We start from the raw sequence: 24,738 nt of genomic DNA on the forward strand, positions 1-24,738 counted from the left end.
TACGACGGTTTTTTTGAACTGAAATCGTCGTAATTAAGCCATTTACGACGGAAAAAAATCGTCATTTTTGGTCGAGTAGTAAGTTCGTTTTTTCGTCACAAGATAAAATTACGTCGCAGTTTAGGAAGAAGGGGCTCACATACTCAATAAAATAATAAATCTACTTACGACGGAAAATATCGTCGTATGTTATAAACTTACGAAGAATAATATCGTCGTATATTAGTCACTTACGACGGAGGAATCGTCGGATATTTTCTTATGGGTCCCATAATTGATAAAATAAAATGTAAATTTACGACGCAACTTTACGTCGTAAATTAGTAACTTCCGACAGAAAAAACTGTCGTATTTTAGGTATTCGGGCCAACTTATGACATAATATGTGATGAACAACCGTCGTAAATTTGTATTTCCAGAATTGCCAAATTTTGATTTTTCAGTTTCCAGCCATTTTTGGCTTCCATTTTAAATTCTAAACCTGCAAAGTCTAATGCAATCACAAACTCAACACAACCTCTAAGCCTTCCAAAGTCTAATTTAATTTCCGGCTACCAATCACAAACTCACAAAATCAAAATATAAAACTAATGATATAAGTCAAAATACAATAATTTACATTAGTTATATCATAAATCCGTACAAATTCACATCCAAAAGAAGAAAGAAAACTATGTGGAAGTACAAACACCGACCAAACCAAATTCAATTTACACTTAAATAAGTTAGAAATTTGTAATCAAATCATTTATTTTGGCATAATAATTTGTATACAGAGAAGTAGATATTTCGTATCCTCTCTTGCTTTCTATTCCACCACACTTCTGGCACACACTTCTGGCATATGCACGCAAGTTCTGCACCATTTCGTCAAACGCTGACTGGTCCAACTCAAAACCAATAACAGCAGCACGAAGACCTTCCACGGTAGCACCAGTTTCATGCTTTAAAAGATTCCTTATTGACTCCTATGTTTTTATTGCACCAGATTCAAGAAGCAGCTGTACTGGCTTAGACGGAGCTAATTCAAGCTTTTTATGCAAAGTGAAAAAGTTTGATAAACTTTGACAAGACACTGATACCTTTCAAGAGCAACATAAGAGAAGAAGAAGCCAAATAACTGTGGCTTCGATAGAATCCCAGGTAAGTTACCTCATACTTAGCTATTAGTTTCGATAACTTTTCATTACTAATAGAACCTGCTTGCACCTTGATATCACGACAACGTTTATCCCCAAGTTTCGAAACATCCCAATCAGCCTGCTTAATGCTTGCATCTACATTTGAGGGAAAAATATTAATGTGTGTACGTAGACATTAAACACTTATTTAGATAATGTCAAACATGCGCCTACGGACCAATAGACTTTGAGGCGGGGTATAAGATATTTAAAATTTCCACCCATCATAACATTAATCAGGTTTCTTTACCTTATTTAAAAAAGCAGCATACACCCTTAAAGCAATCCTAACTATAAGGATAGGTCTATACGCTAGAACATGGCTACAATAAACATGAACCAAAAGGCTGTATTGATTCAGCTAGAGTCTGCCTAGCAGAGGCCTGTTTGGCCTAGCCGAATCCTACCCCCATCCTACTGCTAGATAAAGTTTTCCCTAGGCGATAAGCATGACGAATTAGCTAATTAAACTTGAAGACATTTACAGGGTATACACTTTCTTATTGTATTCTCATCACCTACACAAAATATATATGTATGTGTAAATAAACCGTATTGGTAAGAGTTTTTAAAACCTACTTGGACTATTTTATAAATTTTCCAAAAGTATTACGCTGATTAACACTTTGACGTAAGCGAAATAAAACAAGAGATCTTCCACACTGAATTGATCTTATTAACCATACCACAAAAATGACTTAAGCTTATATCATTCAAAGTACAGTCATATCTCAAGGGTGATTTCTTTAACTGAAATATTCAGGTTCGTTTCATATTTCTGCTTTAATCTGTTAATATCCTTCAATCTAAATACACATCTTAAAAAGCAGCTTGAAGTTGAGGGAAATAGACGTGTACCATGAAATTCGATGGCTCGATAGATAAAATAATATTCTAACTGTCAAGGCAAATGGGACAGTCTCTTATGCAAATGGGACAGTCCCTTTACAAATGAGACAGGGTATGAGACAGTCTCAATTACACTGCAGAAAATAAATAACAGAAATAAAATGCAGAATGCTGAAAACTGAAAAGTAAAAACACCAGAAGTTTTCACTTGGTTCGGCCCCTACACCTAGTCTATGGCCTACATCCAAGTCCCCATGCCAACTAGCATAGAGAATGTATTATATCAACTTTAATAAAAGAACTTACAATCTTTTCCTTGATTACAAATATAGCACCTGAAAGAACCCCTTTCCCTAGCTACCTTGCTACCTAGCCCACTGCTATTCCTTAGCCTTCTAGCTACTTTGCTATACTTTGAAATCAAGCTTGCCACAACCCGGCACAAAGTTGATATGAATACACTATTCAGTTATAAGAATAAACAAATTGATTACAACTCAAGCTAAGCTTCTTGTTTTTCTGGATATGAATATCTCGGGTATGAAACAAGAAAATGATTTCAGATGATGAAGGATTCTCGAGAAAAATGTTAGCTACAAATCTGAAATGAAGAGTTGTATTTATAAGCAAAGTTCTAACAGAATTATTTTCAAACACAAGATAAGATTGGAAGATAAGTTTGTTTTAAAATATTTGAATGAAACTTTGAAACTAATCTGTTGATGATATAGTATTTGGATCTTCTAACGAATCTTTGTGTAAATGGTTTTCTGATTGCATGCATAAGGAATTCGATATGAGTTTGATGGGTGAATTGCAGTACTTTCTAGGTTTGCAAATTAATCAGTCTAATGCAGGAATATTTATTCACCAAGGCAAGTACATAAAGGATCTACTCAAAAGATTTGCACTTGATCATGTCACACCTAAATCAACTCCGATGAGTACTTCAGTTAAGCTTACTAAGGATGAACAAGGTACACCTGTAGATGTCACTAAATTTCGAGGTATGATTGGTTCATTGTTATATTTAACTGCCTCACGACCTGACATTATGTATAGTGTATGCTTGTGTGCTCGTTTTCAATCTCAACCTAAAGAATCTCATTTGAATGCCGTTAAACGTATTTTTAAATATTTGAAAGGTACGAGTGACTTGGGATTATTTTATCCAAGCTCCTCTTCCTTTGACTTAATCGGTTTTTCAGATGCTGACTATGCAGGGTCATAGGTTGATAGAAAAAGCACAAGTGGTGCTTGTGAATTTTTAGGAGATTGTTTAGTTGCATGGCATAGTAAAAAGCAAACTTCAGTAGCTCTTTCTACCGCTGAAGGAGAGTACATTGCAGCTGGAAGTTGCTGTGCTCAAATTTTGTGGATGCAACAAACATTGCAGGATTTTGGTATTTCTTACTCAAATATTCCTATATATTATGATAATACCTCTGCAATTAATATCTCTAAAAATCCTGTTATGCATTCTCGTACTAAGCATATTGATGTTCGTCATCATTTTCTACGAGATAATGTTTCTAAAGGTAATATTGAGCTTATTTATATTTCTACTGAGAAACAGCGTGCAGATATCTTCACTAAGCCTTTAGCTGAAGATAGATTTTATAAAATGCGTCGAGAATTAGGTATGTGTTCTCTGTAATTTATTACGTGATTTTATGTAATTTATGTGTTTAAATATGAATTATGTCATAATACTTAAATATATGTTGTGTATTTATTATTTGAGTTATTAGGTTCCTGTTTATAAATTTGTGGTTTTTTATTTTATTTGTCCGTGTGTTTATGCGTGTATATAGCATTAGATTTTGTAAATCTTTTGATTAGACTTTTCATTTCCTTGAAACTCGTGCATGTATTATTCATTCAATACATCACTTCTGTTTTGCACCTCTTCATCTCCTCTTCCATCTCTAACTCTTCAGTTTCTACTTCTTTTTAAACTCTCTTTCTTAATCTTTTCATTTTTCTTTTCTCATTCTACTCTCTCATTCTCTCAAAATTCTATCCTTTCTCTCTTAACCCTAAAATCTTCTTTCTTCCATGGCTCGCCGTTCAAGATCCACCGCTAACCAAACCCCGACCCCTGGTCCGTCTGGTTCGAAGCGTCGTCGTATGGCCGCAGTTGTTTCCGAAGCATCTAGTGAAGCATCTCCTAATTCTTCCGAGTGTCATGCAAAGGAAAGCACTACTAAGGCGTGGAACAAGTCCATTCTGAAAGAAAGGTTGTGTGATACTGATCTTCTCTCCAAGATTGGCGTATCATCATTGTTTGAAGCTGTTGGGTGTGTTGGGTTGTTATCGCCGTCGGATGTGATCTATCCAGATTTGGTAAAGGAGTTCTATGCAAATTTTTCGATTTTGGCCGACAATATTGTGTTCTCTTCGGTGAAAGGAAGTCCAGTTTGCTTTAAGGCGGATTTACTGGCCAGACTCACAGCCGTATCCGATCAAGGTCCCTGCCCGTTTACCACTCATCAGGCGTTTGACGAGATTCCTGGATTGCAATATGAGGAACAACTCAAAGCTATTCTCGGTGACAACTTTGTTTCTGTGTCTGTCAAACCATTGGTAACTGATTTAACTCCTATGTGCTTATTATTGTTTAAACTGTTTCATTCGAATGTTTTGCCTCGTAAATCTGGTCGTGATAGAGTCACATTTCAGGATTCTATTCTTCTGTCTGTGTTTGTTAAGAAAACCCCTTGTAATTTGGCTTCATTAATTATTTCCAACATGAATCATTGTGCTAAACATGAATCCATGCATCTTCCATACCCTGCTTTGTTAACAAAGATTTTTCAGTATTTTCGTGTTCCTTTTGAGTCTGCTAAATCAGAAAAATTGAATGTTGTTTTTGACTTGTCTGTTTTAACTGCGAATGGTCTCGTAGTTTCTGAATCAAATGAGTTAGTTTTTGATGATGCTTCTAGGAATGTTGGTGGTATTCCTAAGTCTCCTAATTATGCATCAGACCCCTTTGATCAGCCTACCAATACTCTTCTTAATTCTCTGTTGATCAAATTAAATGAAAATTCTGCTGCTTTGGCTAATCTAAATCAGCATTTTGCTTCTGTCAAAACTCTTGGATCACTCACTTCTGAAGTTAGTATTCTAAATGCTTCCTTTGAGTTGTTTAGGAAGTATGTCTGTTCATCTTTGGATGATATCAATGCTAAACTCTCTGTATTGCATACTTCTGATGTCAAGTTGTCTAAGACCATAGATTTTGAGTTTGGGACTCTGCAGGAAGGGATGGTTTCCTCTGCTAAGGCATGGGAAAAGGAATTTGTTAAGTTGTTTTTTAAGCTTGGGTCAGAGACTAAGTTTTTATCTCAGCAGTTGTCAGCCATGCAAGACAAGAGCAAGATGTATTGGCACAAGAAAAGAGACTGGATTGGAGATTGTACTTTAGAAGAAATCACTGCTCCTCTGCCACTCCCTGCCATTCCTCCACCTTCAGTTTTTGGTATGACCAGAGAAGAATACAAGGCTAAGATATTTGAATGGCTTCGTGAACGGGACGGGAAGGCACCAGCTAAGGAAGCTTTTGACAAGCTATTTTCAGAGTATGGCTCAGCTCCGGTGTTTCCTTCATCCCAGAACAAGGCTTCTGGTTCAGGCAAAGGCAAAGGCAAGGCTCCAGTTTTTGTTGATGACGATTCTGATTGAAGGACCCTTTTATGATGAAGGGGGAGAAATGTTTGTTATTTTTTAAGACTTTTTGATGGATGTTTATGTTTTTGACGTTTTTGTTTTTGGGTTTTCAGACTATGTTTCTTTGATGGGTGTTTTGTTGGGTGATTAACTGATATTCTGGATTTGTTTATGTGATTAGATAACAATTGCAACTGGACATCCTGGTTTTTGGATGGGTTGTTATGTTTTAAGTGTTTAATGTTTGAGACTGTTTCTTTTATGCATATTGTTCTGTTGTCTCATTCATTCTTTAGTTGTCTCATTCTCATATAATTGCACATATCATAAACTGCAATATATTCTGTTGGTTCTAACTTTGTTTTACAGGCCTTTAGTGTTTTTGATAGGGGGAGCATTTATGCTTTCTTTGTCATCATCATAAAAGGGGGAGAATGTTAGATGCTCAGGTTTATGATGATTGCAGATAAACAGAAGATAAACAGAATGCAAGTAACTGAGATTCAAGCTTTGCAGTTTGTTCAGATTTTCCAGGAGGCTATTTCTCAGGATTAGGTTTGTTAGGGTTTTGTGTAAATCTTGTTTATCTGGATAAACCTTATCTCAAACAAACTCACCACCTTATCTTATAAATCAAGTTTAAATCTCTCAAGCCTTATCTCTTTACTTGATTTATCTTTTTCAAACGTACTAACAGATTAGTTTCAAAGTTTCATTCAAATATTTTCAAACAAACTTATCTTCCAATCTTATCTTGTGTTTGAAAATAATTCTGTTAGAACTTTGCTTATAAATACAACTCTTCATTTCAGATTTGTAGCTAACATTTTTCTCGAGAATCCTTCATCATCTGAAATCATTTTCTTGTTTCATACCCGAGATATTCATATCCAGAAAAACAAGAAACTTAGCTTGAGTTGTAATCAATTTGTTTATTCTTGTAACTGAATAGTGTATTCATATCAACTTTGTGCCGGGTTGTGGCAAGCTTGATTTCAAAGTATAGCAAAGTAGCTAGAAGGCTAAGGAATAGCAGTGGGCTAGATAGCAAGGTAGCTTGGGAAAGGGGTTCTTTCAGGTGCTATATTTGTAATCAAGGAAAAGATTGTAAGTTCTTTTATTAAAGTTGATATAATACATTCTCTATGCTAGTTGGCATGGGGACTTGGATGTAGGCCATAGACTAGGTGTAGGGGCCGAACCAAGTGAAAACTTCTGGTGTTTTTACTTTTCAGTTTTCAGCATTCTGCATTTTATTTCTGTTATTTATTTTCTGCAGTGTAATTGAGACTGTCTCATACCCTGTCTCATTTGTAAAGGGACTGTCCCATTTGCATAAGAGACTGTCCCATTTGCCTTGACAGTTAGAATATTATTTTATCTATCGAGCCATCGAATTTCATACCATTTACTGTTGATATGTGGCCTTCTAGATCAAGGGATGATGAAGGGATCGAATCAGTACGGAAAATATCCCGCTTAAAGTCCTTGAAAACAATTGCCATGCCAAAGTTTTTATGACTTAAAGATACTATGACAAAAGGCATCTCTATAAGCTCAAATACTTTGAATGCAAATACAATTATCATACCTTATCTACACTGTGGCCCAACCGCTTCAGCTGGTCAATCCTGCTTCTAGCTTGCACGTATGGATTAAATCTGGTGACATATGGACGTAGAAACCAAATTATTATTCTTAAAACTAGCAACGACATCCAGTAGGAACAATAAATATATAAGATTGTGATTTTGTATTGCATTATATTTTAAATTATTGTAGTAATCAAGGATCTGTCAAATTCAGATATCCATGTCACTAGACCACATGTAATGAGTAGCTCTGTTATTCTGAATTCGGCAATTGTACAATCACCGTAGGTGTATATTCTCTTGGCACTCACAGGGACTGTGAGCTCAAATATCGAGAATAGATCATTCGTCCCTTAACCTGTTCTTTTCATATATATTGTTTTTTAGATACACTGCAGAGTGCAAATGTACGTAAAATAGAAAGTTAACAACTTCACTTTCAACTTATTGAACAGAGACGATATTGTTCTGTCTAAACAGAACAACCATCACAAACAAAATGAAATGAAAGTCTCTATCCAACATTTATTAACTAAATTTATATATTACAATTAAGAACTCTTTCTTTTGTTATCTACATTTTTCAAATATTATTTTACGCTGCCATCAAAGCACATCTAATGTTTTATTTTTGATAAGTATCCAATGTTTTTGGTTGCATTTTGCAAATATTTATCGGTCCAGCTTGGTTCTTTGTCATCTTATTCCACCTAGCCACCATTACTGACTCTCACATTTTGGTCCATAAGTCATCCTAAATGCTAGTTTCCAAATATGCCAAAAGAATTGAGAAGGATAATAACAACTCTAGATCCATATTTAGCAAGGCAACAACTACATGATTTAGACTCCAGAAGCACATACTCCTTTACAAATAAACATAAATAACCCCAACAAACATAGAATTTTACCCTTGTAATTAAGACGAGGATAAGTTATCGGCAAATCTTGTCAGAAAAGAAAAGCCTAATCTCAAACACACCTCTCCCTATGTTAGTTGGGGAAAAAGAACTATTACCAAACACACTTCTAACAACTACAAGATCAAAAAACAAGTTCTTTTTTCCTATGTTAATCCTAACAATTTCTTACCCTTCACAGACAAAGGAAGCAATACTAAGAACTAACATAAACATGTAAAATTCTAAACGAAATCAAGAACGAAAAACAGAAATTTCGGAGAACTCACCAAGCAATCGAATAAGATATTTGTGTCGTAGAAGATTAATAATCGTAAGCTGAGCCAAGAAATCATCCTCACCCTTCAGACTTTCCCTTGAAAACCACTTGACAGCCACCTCCAAGTAAAAATATATATTATGACACAAATATCTTAGTGATATAACCAAAATTTCATATCAAAATAATTTTATTTGGTTTGACATTTTAACAGTGAAGCATCAGTTTGACTAGTACAGTTAACTAGTGTTGAATTAGTATATCAATTATTTTAAAAATATTTTTCAACGGTCCAACCGTATGGATGTCAATAAATATATATATTACTGATATAACCAAAATTTAATATCAAAATAATTTTATTTGATTTGACATTTTAACAGTCAAGCATCAGTTTGACTAGTACAGCTAACTAGTGTTAAATCTTGAATTAGTGTTTCGATTATTTTAAAAATATTTCTCAACGATCCAACCATATGGATGTCAATAGATATATATATATATATATATATTAGTGATATAACCAAAATTTCATATCAAAATAATTTTATTTGGTTTGACATTATTACAGTCAAGCATCAATTTGACTAGTACACTTGAATCTTGAATTAGTGTTTCGATTATTTTAAAAATATTTTTCAACGATCCAACTGTATAGATGTCAATAGATATATATTAGTGATATAACCAAAATTTCATATCAAAATAATTTTATTTGGTTAGACATTTTAACAGTCAAGTAACAATTTGACTAGTACAACTAACTAGTGTTGAATCTTGAATTAGTGTTTCAATTATTTTAAAAATATTTTTCAACGATCCATCCGTATGGATGTAAATATATATATATATATATATATATATATATATATATATATATATATATATATATATATTAGTGATATAACCAAAATTTCATAACAAAATAATTTTATTTGGTTTGACATTTTAACAGTCAATCATGAGTTTGACTAGTACAGTTAACTAGTATTGAATCTTGAATTAGTGTTTCAATTATTTTTAAAATAGTTTTCAATGATCCAACCGTACGGATGTCAATAGATATATATTAGTGATATAACCAAAATTTCATATCAAAATAATTATATTTGGTTTGACATTTTAACAGTCAAGTATCGGTTTGACTAGTACAACTAACTAGTGTCGAATCTTGAATTAGTGTTACGATTATTTTAAAAATATTTTTCAACGATCCAACCGTATGGATGACAATATATATATATATATATATATCAGTGATATAATAAATGTTTCATATTAAATTATTTTATCAAAATATTTAATTTTTTCTGAAATTCTTGAAATGTCACCCAAACAAATAAATGTTGACATTAATATTGTTGAATCATGAAATGATATTTTTTAAAAATTAAAATTATCAAAAATCATATGCTAATTTAGGACGGAATCCGTCATAAATTATTATTTGCAAAAAATTTGAGAAAAGTCAAATTTACCGCCAAAATTTTGGGGAAGAAGTTAAATTTCCCTCTTTGATAACTTATGACGACTTTGAATTTCCGTCGTAAATTAGATGTACCAATATTTTCCGTCACAAATATTTCGTCGTAAATTTAGATGAAATATTTTTGTATTTAATTTCAAGTTAAAATTTTAATAAAAATACTTAACTTACGACGAAATGTTCAAATCGTTGCAAATTCAAATGATTTTTATTTTCCCACCAAATTTTTTGGGATAAAGTTAAATTTCCCTTTTTGATAACTTACGACGAATTTCAATTTCCGTCGTAAATTTGATGATCCGATTTTTTTCGTCGCAAATATTTCGTTGTAAATTTAGATAAAAAAAATTTTATTCAATTTCAATTTCAAATTTTAATAAAAATAATTAACTTATGACGAAATGTTTAAATCGTCGCAACTTCGAATAATTTTCATTTTTGTTTAATCGTATCGTGCATAATTTTATTAATAAAATACTAAACTTACGACGATTTTGGGTTTCGTCGTAAATAATTACGACGTTTTACTTTTTTCCGTCATAAGTCGGGTGCGCATTTTTTCCGTCGTAATTGGCCTATTGTTTTGTAATCTAGTGATCTATATAAAGTTAGACCTTCAAATAATTCACCTATGCCTGTAGACAGCTTAAAATTGATTGGAAAACGAGCTAGTCATAGGCCATAGCTTTGAATGATATATCAAAATTACTACAAAATTCCAGTAATTCCTTAGTGAACTTTTTCTATACTATTCCTTGCGGTAGATAAGTGATCTCAATTGCCGGAAAATAGTGTAACAATAGTGTGGTAGAAAGTGTCATCCAAATGTTTCTTTAGCGAAAGACCTTTCATGATTGCTTTTGCACAACAAAAAAATTTGGACCCTAAGTAAAAATTACTGAATGAGACCACTTCCTATATATTTGAGAGCTGTGAAGTTCTTGTAATTTGATATTTGTACACAATGTAATACTCCCTCTGTCCCAACCATTTCTTTACATTTTTCTTTTTGGATTGTCCCATCCAATTCTTTACATTTCAAAACTTACCAAAAATAGTCGATGAGTCTCACCGCTTTCCCACTTTTTCTTCCTTTTCACACTACTTTTACTTCACTATCTCTCTTTTATATATTAAAAATCAACGGGTCCCACCACTTCGCCCACTTTTCTTTCTCTTCTTCACTACTTTATACATATTTCTTAACCTCCGTGCCCAAACCAAATGTAAAGAATTGACCGAAACGGAGGGAGTATGTCGATTGTGAGCTGCTGAAGTTAAGATCATCTAATGCTTCTTTTCTGATAGGAGATGAGAGGCAAGTGAATTGCCACCTAGTGTTGGTACAATCATTACTAGTGGCTAGACCTGACAAAAATGGGTCTTGATCCGAAGAATCGAACCGAAATTCATGAAACCGAGATTCGATCCGAAATCCGAATCATACAATCCGATAATTATCCGAAAACCGATTTAAATCGATCCGAAAAATATCCGAACCAAAAATTTAACCAAAAATGATCCGAAATACAAGATCCGATTATAACTTGGAACCGATTAAAACCGAATAATATATTACCCGAACCGAATATGATCCAAAATAAGCAAAATTTATACTTTAACCAATTTTATGTTTATGATATCATACTTATTTAATTGTATTCTTTTGTAAAAGCACATTATATTACATTAAAAATACTAAACTAAATAAAAAGAATATTTTTTGAATCTCGAAAATTGAAAAAATAAATAAGTTTTGATCCGAAAATATCCAAACCGAATTTGATCCGAACAGAATTTTGTTCGATCTTAATCCGAATTTTATCCGAATTAGACCCGAACCGAATTACATCCAATCCGATTCGAATGGTCTTCAAATATATCATAATCCGAAAGTAGATCCGATCCGAAATTGTTCCGATCCGAAACCGAACCGGTTATCCGAATTGTCAGGTGTACTAGTTGCACAGAAGGAAGATAGGAAACGAGAGGTTTCAAATTACGAAGAATGTTGTACGAGAGAAAATGAATTGCGGTCCCATTTTCAACCAACTCTGATGACACTTTTATTGTGAAATTCAGAAAACTGGTGTAAGTTTGTTATTTTTCATTATATTGTGAAAACCTCTTCCATCAAGGAACATTTTTAACGCAACTTATTACAAATTAATATCACAGCCACCCCACTGCCATCAAAAACCAAAAATGTTTGTCTATATATATTAATTATGATATTATTATAACATCTTCACATCAACAAGCAAGATAGGCCAGTAGGTAAAAATACTCATGGAGCCGAAATCATCACCACCTCTTCCTCACAACGACGAAGTTGAGGACATGCTTTCATCTTTTCCAAAAGAGAGGGGTATAATTGCACCCTATGCGTATCAATATCAAGGATTCTGGTATTACTCAAAGCATTTGGAGGGTATTATTAATTTTCAAAACCATTTTAAACCCCGCAAAAATGATATATTTCTCGCAACTGCCCCTAAATCTGGAACTACGTGGTTGAAAGCCATCCTCTACGCCCTAATCAACCGTGAAGTCCACCCTCCTAAAAGTCCTCAGCATCCTTTGCTTACCAAAACTCCCCATAATCTCGTTCCTTTCATCGAATTCGTTAATCCTTCTGAATATGACTCCATCTCCAACTCCCCAGACAGCTGCACTAGGATTTTTGCAACACATTCTGCATTAGTTAGCCTTCCGAAATACATAACAGACGATGCTAGTTCATCAAACTGCAAAATAGTTTACCTGTGCAGGGACATCAAAGACAACTTTGTTTCATACTTCCACTATGCCAACAAGGCCAACGTGCGATCCTCTCCCATTTCTTTGGAAGACGCGTTTAACTTGTACTGCAAAGGAATCACTACAGGTGGACCGGTTTGGGATCAAATCTTGGAATATTGGAATGGGAGTTTGGAAAAGCCACATAAGGTGTTGTTTATGAGGTACGAGGATGTGAAAAATGAACCTCAGGTTCAGCTAAGGCGTCTTGCACAGTTTCTGGGGAAACCCTTCTCTCAAGATGAAGAAAATCGTTACTTAGCTGATCAAATCATAACTCTGTGTAGTTTTGATAATCTGAGCAATTTAGAGGTTAACAACACCGGAAAAAATAGGCAGCAGGTAAGTAATGGTGCATATTTCAGGAACGGTGTGGTTGGAGATTGGAAAAATTATTTAAGTGAAGATATGGTTTCTAGGTTGGATCAGATTACGGAAGAAAAATTTCGTGGTTCGGGGTTATCTGTCTGATATATCATCAGTGTTTCCGCCAATAAATTTTTTCGTAATTTTAGTGTTATCGTTTCCATCACTGTATTTTGTTTTCCAGAACTGCTATATGCATATGCGTTCCTTGTGTTTATTTATCTAATAAATATGTAAACTTTCTTTTGATGCTAATAAAGAGTACTTCATAATATTTTTTTAGGAAATGTTAAGGGCAGCCCTCAAGGCTGTGTTTAAGCATTAAAACACTTTGAGTTTTTAACAGGTTAGAGGATTACAGCTGGACGAATGAACTTATCAATGGAATGAATGGCTCCTAAATGCATTTACTGCCCTATTAAAACGCATGTACTGATTATTTGAATCATCCATAATCAATTGTTTTTATTAATTAAATTTATATATCAAAATTTGGAAAATGTTAGATGTATAAATTGGTTTCCAATCTATTTACAAATTGCCATTGTCAAACTCTAATTTGTTATATACATTCATTATTAATTATTTTATACTGTCACGTTAACCATGCAATGTGATTTGCAAATAATTTTTTATATCTCATTTTTGTAACTCTACCACTACTCATCAAATTTTATGATTTTTTTATATCGGAATTATGTTCAAAAAGTAAGAAAATTTCAAATTATATTTTGGCTATTTATAAATATTGCTCAAAGTTAAGATATATAAAATTATTTTTTTGATAAAATATGTTAAAAACATTCTGAAGGCGGGTCATTAGGTGTGAACTCGTTACATATGTTTATACAAGAGAGAACGCATACATTTATTTTGTACCTACAGTTGAAAAGATTCTGATAACAAGGAAATTATTAGGTCTTTCTAATGTCTAATGTGTGCCAAATACACATAATAAGTATTAAATTTTATGAGTTTGAAGTATTTTTATTGGTAGAGTTATTGTAAATACAGGGATCCATTAATATTTATAATTAAAGTACCAATTAAAATTGCACCAAATTAACGGGAGTTGTTCCTTACCATGATCCTATAATTACCCCCAAGTCCTGCCGACATTATAGTTATGTGTAGGCTGCAGGTAATTAAATGAATTGTAACCCCACCAACTCTCCACCAGAAAGAGTAGTTGATGTCGTACAAGGAAACATGAATTGCATGTGCAGTCCCATTTTCAACCTTCTGACGAGAGTTTTATTGTCAAAATCAGAATCAGATAGTGATATGCACATGTTATAATTCTATACAGTAGCTATTTCTTCGTTGTATACTCCTTTTTTCTCATTTTTTTTCTTCCGGAGGGTGATGTTTTTTGCTCCATAACTGATAATTAAATTCGAAATTGCTAAAAACAAAACCGTATAAAACTTGCGCACTGGCCGAAAAGGTTTGTTCGTGTATTACTATCAAAATGAGATAAATTTATAAAAATTAGTGTTCAGAACATCTCGAAAAAACTAAATCCAAATGATTGCTTAAATTTAAAATATAAACAATTTGACATCAAATGTTACTCGAAAAAACTCTTGTCCCTTACTTGGTCGAGGAAAAAATAATCAAAATATTTGAAAGAATGACATTAGTTGTCAAGAATATTGGTTGAAGGGAGAAGAAATCTATAAAAGTACCAAAGTACCACAGTACCAAATTTTGGTACTTACTTATGCATAAGTTGACTTCTATTCCGTGTAAACTTTGTTTTTAACACAAATCGACTTCTATTCTTTGTAAATTTTATTTTTTTTAGTTAGTATTCATCCAATCGTCTATTTACTTCATAAAATAAAAAATATTTTTTAAATGATGTATAAATTATATTAAAAATTTATTAAGTTACGTTATATTAAGTAAAATAACTCATATTTATTTTTAATTTTAGAAAAACTACAAACTAGTAGGTAAATTACTAACACGAATTGACTTATACTCTTTGTAAACTTTATTTATTTATAAATTATATTAAAAATCTATTAAGTTACGTTAAATTAAGTAAAATAACATATATATACTTTTATTTTGAAAAACTACTAACTACAAAGTAAACTATTAACAAGAAATGACTTCTATTTTCTGTAAACTTTACTTTCTACAGCATTATTTTAAAAATAATTAAGTAATAGCAAATGACTTAGTAACATTTATTAACTTTTAAATTGAAAATTATTGATTTAACGATCGTATTTGTTACTGTCCACCACAACATTTATTTACTTTAAATTAAAAATCATATTTTAACAGTAACAGGGTTGTATTTATATAATATAAGTAATATTAAATTAATTTTAATAACATCTATTTACTTTTAATTTGTAAATTAATTTTTATCGATAATAAATAATATTAAATAAACATAATTGAAAAAGCATTATAAGATAATTATCAAATTATACTAATTATATTAAATTATCTAAAGAACATATATTTGGTAAATAAGATAGAGATACAATTCGTTTCAAAAAATAAAAATAATATGTTAGATTTCTATATCAAGTAAAATAATGCAAAACTAGAATTATAGTAAAAAAAATTGATAACTGATTGGATTCTTTTTAACCATATACTTATCTTTTGCAAGTAACAATTTAATATTTGATATTAATATATTTATTTTAATTCCTGTTTCGCACAGATTATAAATAATTCTCTACAAATGTTAATACGATATTTTTAGTCTCGGGCCCGTATTTCGCACGGGTTATCAACTATCTATATTAATAAGTGTCTCAAATCTTGGTACTCACTAGATAATTATACAACTATTTTTAAAATTTTATGTACTAAAATCTCAACCAACTAAAATTAACTTCTACTCTCTGTAAATTTTATTTTCCTTTAATTTTTATTTGTTGCTCAACATCCAAACGTCGATTTACTTTAAAATAATCGTATTAGTAAGTTAACATGTCAGATTTATATAAGTAACTAATTATGTGCATGCATAACTGGAACTATACGGTGAAATTTTAGAGTTACGCTTAACTTCGAATTTTTAACTACATATTCTAATAGCATTTTATATATTATATTTAAATATGTATTTTGCACGGATTATGTGTTTCAGTTTTGTGCAAATAATATATATAAATAATAATTTGATACTATTATTTTTAATTTAGGGTCCGTGCTCGGCACGGGTTACCAACTATTAATTTTAAAACGTGATATAGTGCCGACAAAAGACTATGTGCATGTAAAAAGGAAGATAGCTATAGCCTATAGAAGATGAGAGAGAGGCAAGGGAATTGCCACCTTGTGTTGGTGCAATCATTTAATTAGATGTGGGCCGGAATTAAATGAATTCTACTAGACAACAATGAATCCCGGTCCCATTTTCTACCAATTCTCACGAGACTCTTATTTTGAATGCGTTACATAAAAAATCAAAAATATTTATATATTGTTTAGGATCCGGTAAGAACTAATTTTCCAGATAACTAGTATCTTCTCTATATTATATTTAAAACTTTTTAATTTTTTCACTATATTTTTTTAATTACATTGAATATTCTCTATCATAAAGGATTTATTTATGTAACACTTAAGAAATTTATTTAACATGTCATAATTTTTACTCGAAACAAAAAATACAACTATAGTAGTTTTTGTATATATATTTTTTCATTTAAAATTTACATAACACCTGCATTTGGGATGAAAGAACCAATAAAATTTTGTAAAATAAGAAGTGTTCTCTAAAATTCTCTAATCAACAAGTATTTTGGATGAAAGAACCAATAAAATTTGGTAAAAAAGAAGTATAGTAGAACATCTATATAGGAATACTCTATATAGTAATAACGTCCCTATTATAATAAAAATTACGGTCCGAACTCGGGCTAATTATAATTAAGAATAACCTCTATATTGTAATATTCTACACTTTTTTCAAGTCAATCCTTTATTAATTTTCCTCTATATAAGTATAAAAATGCATAAATTATATATATATATATAGGTATGTATATATTTATATACACACATATATCTCTATATACGATAAATATATATCCAATAATATATGATGTCCTTACTTTATTTAGTTTGTGCGTCAATGATCATTAATCAGCTTGATCACCTTTTTATTAATTTGTTTAAAACTCATGTATTTGATATTATGTTACATAATTTAGTTTAAAAAGTTATGATCTTTTAAATTCATATACTCAAGATATATAAAAACTATCTTTTAATTAATTTTTAAATTCAAAATTTATATGTCAAACTCTACTAAAAAATAACCCCCGTATAATAATATTTTTTTTGGGTTCCAACAATATTACTGTATAGAGGTTTTACTTATTCTCTAAGGATCTATTTGGATTAGAGGTTGGTGAGGGGTAAATTGAGTTGATAGGGTTTTACGGGTTAAAAGACGGGCTTAGATCATCTTATTCAAATTGGTCATATGGTCTCGTGGAACAGTGCGTCTCATACTTGCTTTGTTGTGTGTTATTTCTCAAGTGATAGTAGCGCTCTTTTTCTTGTTTCATTTTCTTAAATTGTTTTATACAAATTGACGTCTTACACTCACATTATATTACATAATTATTAATTAATCACACTTACATATTTAATTTAAGCACACTTACATACGTAATAAAATATTATTTTTGTAATCGTGTATTTGGCTTTATTGGCAAGATGAATGAATTTATAGTTTCAACTTTATATATTTTAAAATTAATAATATAATTTTAAAATTTGATTTCTAATTTACTTTTACCAAAAAAATTTATTGTGACAAATGTTACCTCGTAAACCCTCATCCATGAAACCTTTCTTTTCAACCCACACATCCAAACATCCAAACTGGGAAGGGGTTCAACCCTACCCATCCCTTACCAACCCAACCTTTCTCTTACACTCCCCAGCCTCCGATCCAAACATACCCTAAATATTCTCCATATAACCCAATATAACGTCAACAAGCAAGATAGGCCAAGTAAATACTCATGGAGTCAAAATCATTACCACTTCTTCATCACAACGAGGCAGCCAACAAGGAAGAAGTTGAGGACATGTTTTCATCCTTTCCAAAAGAGAGATGTATACTTGCACCCTATGCCTGCAAATTCTTAACATACTTGAATTAAAATGAGAAATATATAAAATTGTACCAAAACACAAAGAAGAAGAACTAGAGCAAAAGAACTTTCATTTCACTAGAATATTGAATCAAGAAGTACATTTCTCAGCTTGGATCCAGTCTTATATAAGTATAAACCAATCTCAACAGAATAACAAACTTTAGGCGGGAATACTCAAAATAACACTAAGTAATAAGACTAATTTGACCTTTTAATCTGAAAAGACAATTATATCCCTATTGTAACTCATATATGTTCAATATTCCCCCTTCAGATTGAATGAGGATCCTTAACATTCAATCTGGAGAGAATAGTCCAGTGAGCATCACTGGGCAAGCCTTTGGTGAAGATGTCTGCTAGTTGAGATTTGCTGGGAACATAGAAAGGAGTGACAACTTGTGCTTGAACCTTTTCTCTGACAAAATGACAGTCTATGGCAAAGTATTTTGTCTTAGGATGAAAAACAGGATCAACAGCTATATCAAGAGCTGCTTGATTGTCACAATGGAGAATAGTTGATTCAGATTGAGGAGCCTGCAATTTAGAGAGTAAAAGGTGCATCCAAGACAGTTCACAAATAGTTTCAGCTATATCCCTTAACTCAGCTTCAACTGTGAATTTAGAAACCGCCTTTTGCTTTCGAGAAAACCAAGTTACTAAGCAATCACCAAGCATGAGACATACTCTAGTCACACTTCTAGATGTTTTTAAGCAGGCACCCCAGTCACTATCACAATATGTAACAAGGTTAAGAGAGGAGTCAGCTGGGTAGAAAAGGCCCTGAAAAGGAGTGCTTTTAAGATATCTTAACACTCTCTGAACATCAACCAGATGAGGAATTCTTGGAGAGTGTAGAAACTGACTAAGATGATTAACAATATAGGCTATATCAGGCCTGAAAGTAGTGAGATATAGTAGTTGGCCAATGAACTTTCTATACATAGTAGCATCAACATCAGTTAGCAAGACTCCGTCTTCATCAAACAATTTGATAGTGTAGTCAACAGGTAATGACAAAGGTTTAGCATCTAATAATCCAGCTTCTGATAACAAGTCATGAACAAACTTGTGTTGGTGCAAATAGATACCTTTATCATTTCTATGAACCTCCAATCCTAGGTAATACTTGATCAAGCCCAAGTCTTTAATGGTAAAGGTAGAATAAAGAGTTAATTTGATAGTAGAAATTAGTGTGAAATATGTCCCTGTAAGAGGAATATTATCTACATAGACTAAAGCAATGACAAAGCTTGTTTGATTCTTCAATACAAAAAGAGAATAATCAGCAATGGTTTGTTGAAAACCCATCTGTACTAACAAAGCACCAAGTTTCTCAAACCACTGTCTTGAAGCTTGTTTGAGACCATAAATGGACTTATTCAGTTTACAAACCAATCCAGAACCAAAAGCAGGATGACCATTGGGTAAGTCCATATATACTTCTTCTGGTAAATCCCGATGTAGAAAAGCATTGTTGATATCAAGTTGGTATATAAGCCATTGTTCAACAGAAACAATAGCTAGAAGAGTCCTGACTATGGTCATTTTAGCCACAAGAGCAAAAGTATTATGGTAGTCCTCACCTTCCACCCGAGTAAACCCATTTGCTACCAATTTAGCCTTGAACTTGTCAAGTGTACCATCACCCAGATACTTGAGTTTGTAAACCCATTTGCATCCTACAATTTTCTTTCCTGCAGGTGGATAAACTAAAGTCCAAGTATCGTTGGATTCTAAGGCTGTCAACTACTTTGACATAACTTCTACCCACCTAGGATCTTTACGTTTGGTTTGGGCACGGAGGTTATGAAATATGTATTAAATAGTGAAAAAGAGAAAGAAAAGTGGATGAAATGGTGGGACCCATTAATTTTTAATGTATAAAAGGGAGATAGTGGAGTAAAAGTAGTGTGAAAAGGGAGGAAAAGTGGGAAAGTTTTGGGACCCATTGACTTTTTTTGGTAAGTTTTAAAATATAAAGAATTGGATGAGACATCCCAAAAAGGAAAATGTAAAGAAATGGTTGGGACAGAGGGAGTATTATCAATAGGGCATTGGAGAAGGACATAATTGACTTGAGAAGGATCTTGTTGAGATTCATGATGAGAAGTAGAAGAAACTAAAAAATCTTTCATCCAATTTGGTTTGATCTTATTATTAAGAGAAATTCTAGCTGGTACATCAATGTCAACTGAAGTATCGGGAATAGAATGTACTAAAGGAGATGAATCATTGTCTGATGAAAAACTAGTTGTTGGAGTTTGAATAGGATTTATAACAAAAGGAGAATCATTTTCAGGAAATCCAACTTGTAATGGTGTATCATCATAAGTATCAAGAACAGGAGGTGTGTAAATAAAAGAAGTGGAAGGAACATGTGTTTTATAGGGAAAAATGACTTCATGAAAAATAACATGTCTGGAAATATGTGTTTGTTTTATGACTGGATCAAACAATTTAAAACCCTTTTGCAGTAAAGGATAACCAATAAAAATAGTTGGAATTGCTCTAGCAACCAATTTATCAGAAGCATGAACTGTCATATAAGCAAGACAACCAAAAACTCTGATTGTGTCATAACAAGGTGGCTGGCCATACAATTTCTCATAAGGGCAAGAAAAACCTAAAACAGAAGTAGGGATCCTATTGATGATATATGCAGAAGCCAATAAGCATTCTCCCCAGAGATGAGATGGGAGATGAGACTGAAATAAGAGAGCTCTACTCATTTCAAGAAGGTTCCTATGTTTTATTTCTACCCTGCCATTCTGCTGGGGGGTATAATGACATGTTGTTTGATGAGATATACCATGAGAAGTAAAAAAAGAAGATAAATCATGATTAAGGAACTCTCCCCCATTATCAGTCCTAATACATTTAATAAAAGTCTGAATTGGTTATGAACATAAGCATGAAAATCTTTAAAGGACTGAATAGCATGTTGCTTTGTTGGAAGAAAAATAGTTTAAAGGGCTCTAGTGTAATCATCAACAATGGTTAAAAAGTATTTGCAACCATTACAAGTAGCTATTTTGTAAGGTCCCCAAATGTCACAATGAATAAGAGCAAAAGCAGAATCTGCTTGAGAAACATTGTTATGAAAAGGCAAATGACATTGTTTGGCCTTTGGACAAATATCACAGTGTTCTAAACAAGTAGTACTAGGAGTACCTAAAATGGAAATTTTAGAAATTACAGAAAAGGGGACATGACCTAATCTTTTGTGCCATAAAGAAACTGAAGCAGTCTTGGAAACAACCATAATAGTTGGATGAAAGGATTGTTGATGGTTATGAAGTTGGTATAAACCTCTAATAAGACTACCAAGAACCAATTCCTTCTTCTGGATTTGGTCCTACAATATACAATCATTTGAGGTAAAAAAAATTCTGGAATGAGTTTGAGTAGATAAGCTGCTAATGGAGAGAAGATTGAAATGGAAAACAGGAACTAATAGCACATGTTCAATAGTCAAGGATAATGGAGTGAGAAATACTGAACTAGAATGAGTAACTATGGCAGTGTTGCCATCAGGAAATTTGACTGATAAATGACTATCTAAAATCCTAACATTGTGCATCAAATCCTTATTACAGCACATATGACTGGTAGCCCCAGTATCAAGAATCCAAACATTATCTGAAATGATAACATTAGACATTAGATAAGGAATAATACATTAGATAAAAAGTAATACATGTTATGTTCTGATTAGTCATAAGAGGATGGGAAACAGATGTAGAAGGAGTAGAAAGTTGAGATGATCCCTTCTGGATACTCTGCATCAAAGTGTTCATTTGATTCTGTAAGAATTCCATTTGGCTAGCAAAATTTGCAGAAGACAAATTCTGATCAGAAGAAGAAGACACATCTGATAACTGTGCATTGTTGAAAATAAAGGGGTACTTGTGACTTGTATAGCTTGATGTGGCTTGTTGACAGCATGATGGAAATTCTATCGAAATCTGCTAGGATTAGCCAATCTTGGTTTGCCCTTATTATTTGGATGGAAAGGATGGTCAACTGGATATCCAACCAGCTAATAACACTTCTCTCTTGTATGTCCTTTGCCATGACAGTAAGAACATTCCACAGATGAATTCATAGAATTCCTATTCCCAAATCTTGAATAAGAAGGAGACTGCTGATGTTGCTGAAACTTTGGAAGATTAGCCATCAATGATGTAGGTGAGACTGTTGAACCATGTATCTGCCTTTGCTTTTCTTCTTGTTTCAATAGCATGAAAGCTTGATTAACACTGGGCCAAGGATTCATCATTAGAAGCTGGCCTCTAGCTGCAGTAAAACTAGAATATAATCCCATGAGAAACTGAATGAGTCTTGTTTTCTTTAACTGTGCATCCCATTCCCTGGAAGCTCCACAAGTGCATTGAATAGAAGGTTCTAAAGCCTTCAGTTCATCCCAGAAACCCTTGATCTTGTGAAAATAAAACTCTACAGAATCATTGCCTTATTCAAGTTTGAACAAATTCCGCTGTATTTCATATACTTTGTGACCATTAACAGCAGCAAAACTTTCATTTAACTTATTCCAAACCATTTATGCACTATCTAAGTAGTTCATACTATTGCTAATTTCATCAGATACCGTATTAAAAATCCAGGTAATCACCATATCATTTACACGTTTCCATTGAACATTAAGACCAGAAGCAGCATTAGGAGCAGTAAAATCACCATTAACAATAACTAGCTTATTTTTAGTAGATAAGGCGATTTGCATAGATCGTTTCCAAGAAGCAAAATTTTCAAATCCAATAATTTCTTAGAAATGAGGATCATTCCAGGCTGATCATTGTTATGTAAGTATAAAGGATGAGCATTATTATCAACAGATTGATGATAACCTGATGTTGATTGAGAGGTTTCACCACCAGTTTGAGAAGAATTGTGATTAGTATTAGTATTCACCATTAAAGCATGTCTATAAGTGTGAAAACGTGTATTCATAGACAGAAGAAAGGCATTAATCGAAGATGAAAGCCTAAATTAAGAAGCAGCGGAATAATCAGAACGAAATTTGTAGAAACAACTTACAAACTGGAAGAAATAAGATATCAAACACTTGGTGTGCGAACGAAAAATCACGAACATAAGAATATCAATGGTATAAACATCACGCAATCCACGCATAAAACACTACACCGTAGATTGGATTCTGCAACCCCAAGAAACCATTACTAAAGGCCAAAAAAGCGTTGCTAAAGGCCAAAAAAAGGCTATTGCGACTCTTTTTCGGGGTTGCAATTTTAGGCGTTGCAATAGAGTTTTTTGCAACCCCGAGGACACCCTATTGCAACCCTTGGTTATTTGTTACAAAAACATGCTATTGCAACACCAATGGGGTTGCAATAGGACTTGAAAAGTGTTACAATATATTTTGGGCTATCAGAACAATATTTGTGGGCCCCACATGTGGGCCCCACATGTGAGCCCCACTAGTGGGCCCACTGGTGGGGCCCACAAGTGGGGTATTGATGTAACCCTTTTGCAACATTTTTTAATGTTTTTTGCAACGTTTTTAGTGTTTTTTGCAACATTTTACACTGATTATTAGCAACACTATAAAGACCTATTGCAACGCCTTTACAAAAAAATGCAAGGAACTGTTTGTAAATTGGCATGCCCATAAATAAGACCATAGTCTTAAAACCAACACAATCAACCAATCTACCAACCATAACATCAGTTATCACAAATAAACACAACTACCTTCACCATCAACATACTACCATCCCACATTAGATGTCCATCTCATAAATTCTAAACAATATGATACAAACTGAATTTACAAAAATAAATAATCTTGAACTATCAATTCTAGTAGCAGGGTCATGCGCCATATTTTATAGCTTCTTGTGGACAATAACATCTTTTGCTCTCTCAACATTCACATTTAGCGCATACCTGCAATCAAAATTCATCACATTCTACTCAATACTATTACAACATAAGCTAATTAAAGAAATGCTAAGTTTATAAAAGATTAAGAAAAAGGTTTTACATAAGGGGTCAGTGCTTTGCATAATCTTTCACTATGGAAGATCCACTTGCCTGATGAAAAGAATCAAACACATAAAAAATTATAACAGAGAGAACAAATTAAATAACACTAAACTGTTGTTTTATCAATTTAGTAGTGCCTGATAACACCAAAATGTTGTTATGCATGCCCGACATGAAAAAGTACATACCCATACTCTGTACAAACAGACAAGTTGCGCTTACTGTTTGATTGATTTGATTTCCTTTCAAATTTCAGTGGCATAGTGCTACCATACAAGTTAGACCTTGTGAACAAAGAATCACGTGACTTCAGAGGAAGTGTGCCTACGGCACAAAGATGTTATCCAGCGTTCACAAGAGTAATACCATCACTGAGAAAGTAGAAAAATCTTGTAATGCAATTCAACACTGTTATAGAAACCACAGTCTGATATAGCAAG

At 32.7% G+C, this 24,738-nt stretch overlaps 1 protein-coding gene and 2 long non-coding RNA genes across 3 annotated transcripts; 1 reads left to right on the forward strand and 2 right to left on the reverse strand.

The window, feature by feature from the left end:
* Window positions 1-571: 571 nt before the first annotated feature.
* LOC141679225 (uncharacterized) lies at window positions 572-1,209 on the reverse strand. The gene is made up of 2 exons (XR_012558078.1): window positions 1,083-1,209; window positions 572-968 (listed from the first exon to the last, which is right to left on the reverse strand). It is a non-coding gene; the product is annotated as an uncharacterized LOC141679225 (long non-coding RNA).
* LOC141679220 (uncharacterized) lies at window positions 1,206-8,600 on the reverse strand. Its single transcript, XR_012558077.1, has 4 exons — window positions 8,484-8,600; window positions 7,294-7,363; window positions 7,108-7,189; window positions 1,206-1,277 (listed from the first exon to the last, which is right to left on the reverse strand). It is a non-coding gene; the product is annotated as an uncharacterized LOC141679220 (long non-coding RNA).
* A 3,648-nt stretch (window positions 8,601-12,248) lies between these two features.
* Window positions 12,249-13,229, forward strand: LOC141717962 (cytosolic sulfotransferase 5-like). Its single transcript, XM_074520273.1, has one exon. The coding sequence runs from the start codon at window positions 12,249-12,251 to the stop codon at window positions 13,227-13,229; it is 981 nt and encodes a 326-aa protein (XP_074376374.1).
* Window positions 13,230-24,738: the final 11,509 nt, after the last annotated feature.

This window comes from Apium graveolens, chromosome 1, assembly GCF_009905375.1.
Source record: "Apium graveolens cultivar Ventura chromosome 1, ASM990537v1, whole genome shotgun sequence".
Classification (NCBI taxonomy): domain Eukaryota; kingdom Viridiplantae; phylum Streptophyta; class Magnoliopsida; order Apiales; family Apiaceae; genus Apium; species Apium graveolens.

Bases quoted from the DNA above. Each gene is read 5' to 3' on its own strand.
- LOC141717962 (XM_074520273.1), top strand. From the start codon at position 12,249: ATGGAGCCGAAATCATCACCACCTCTTCCTCACAACGACGAAGTTGAG.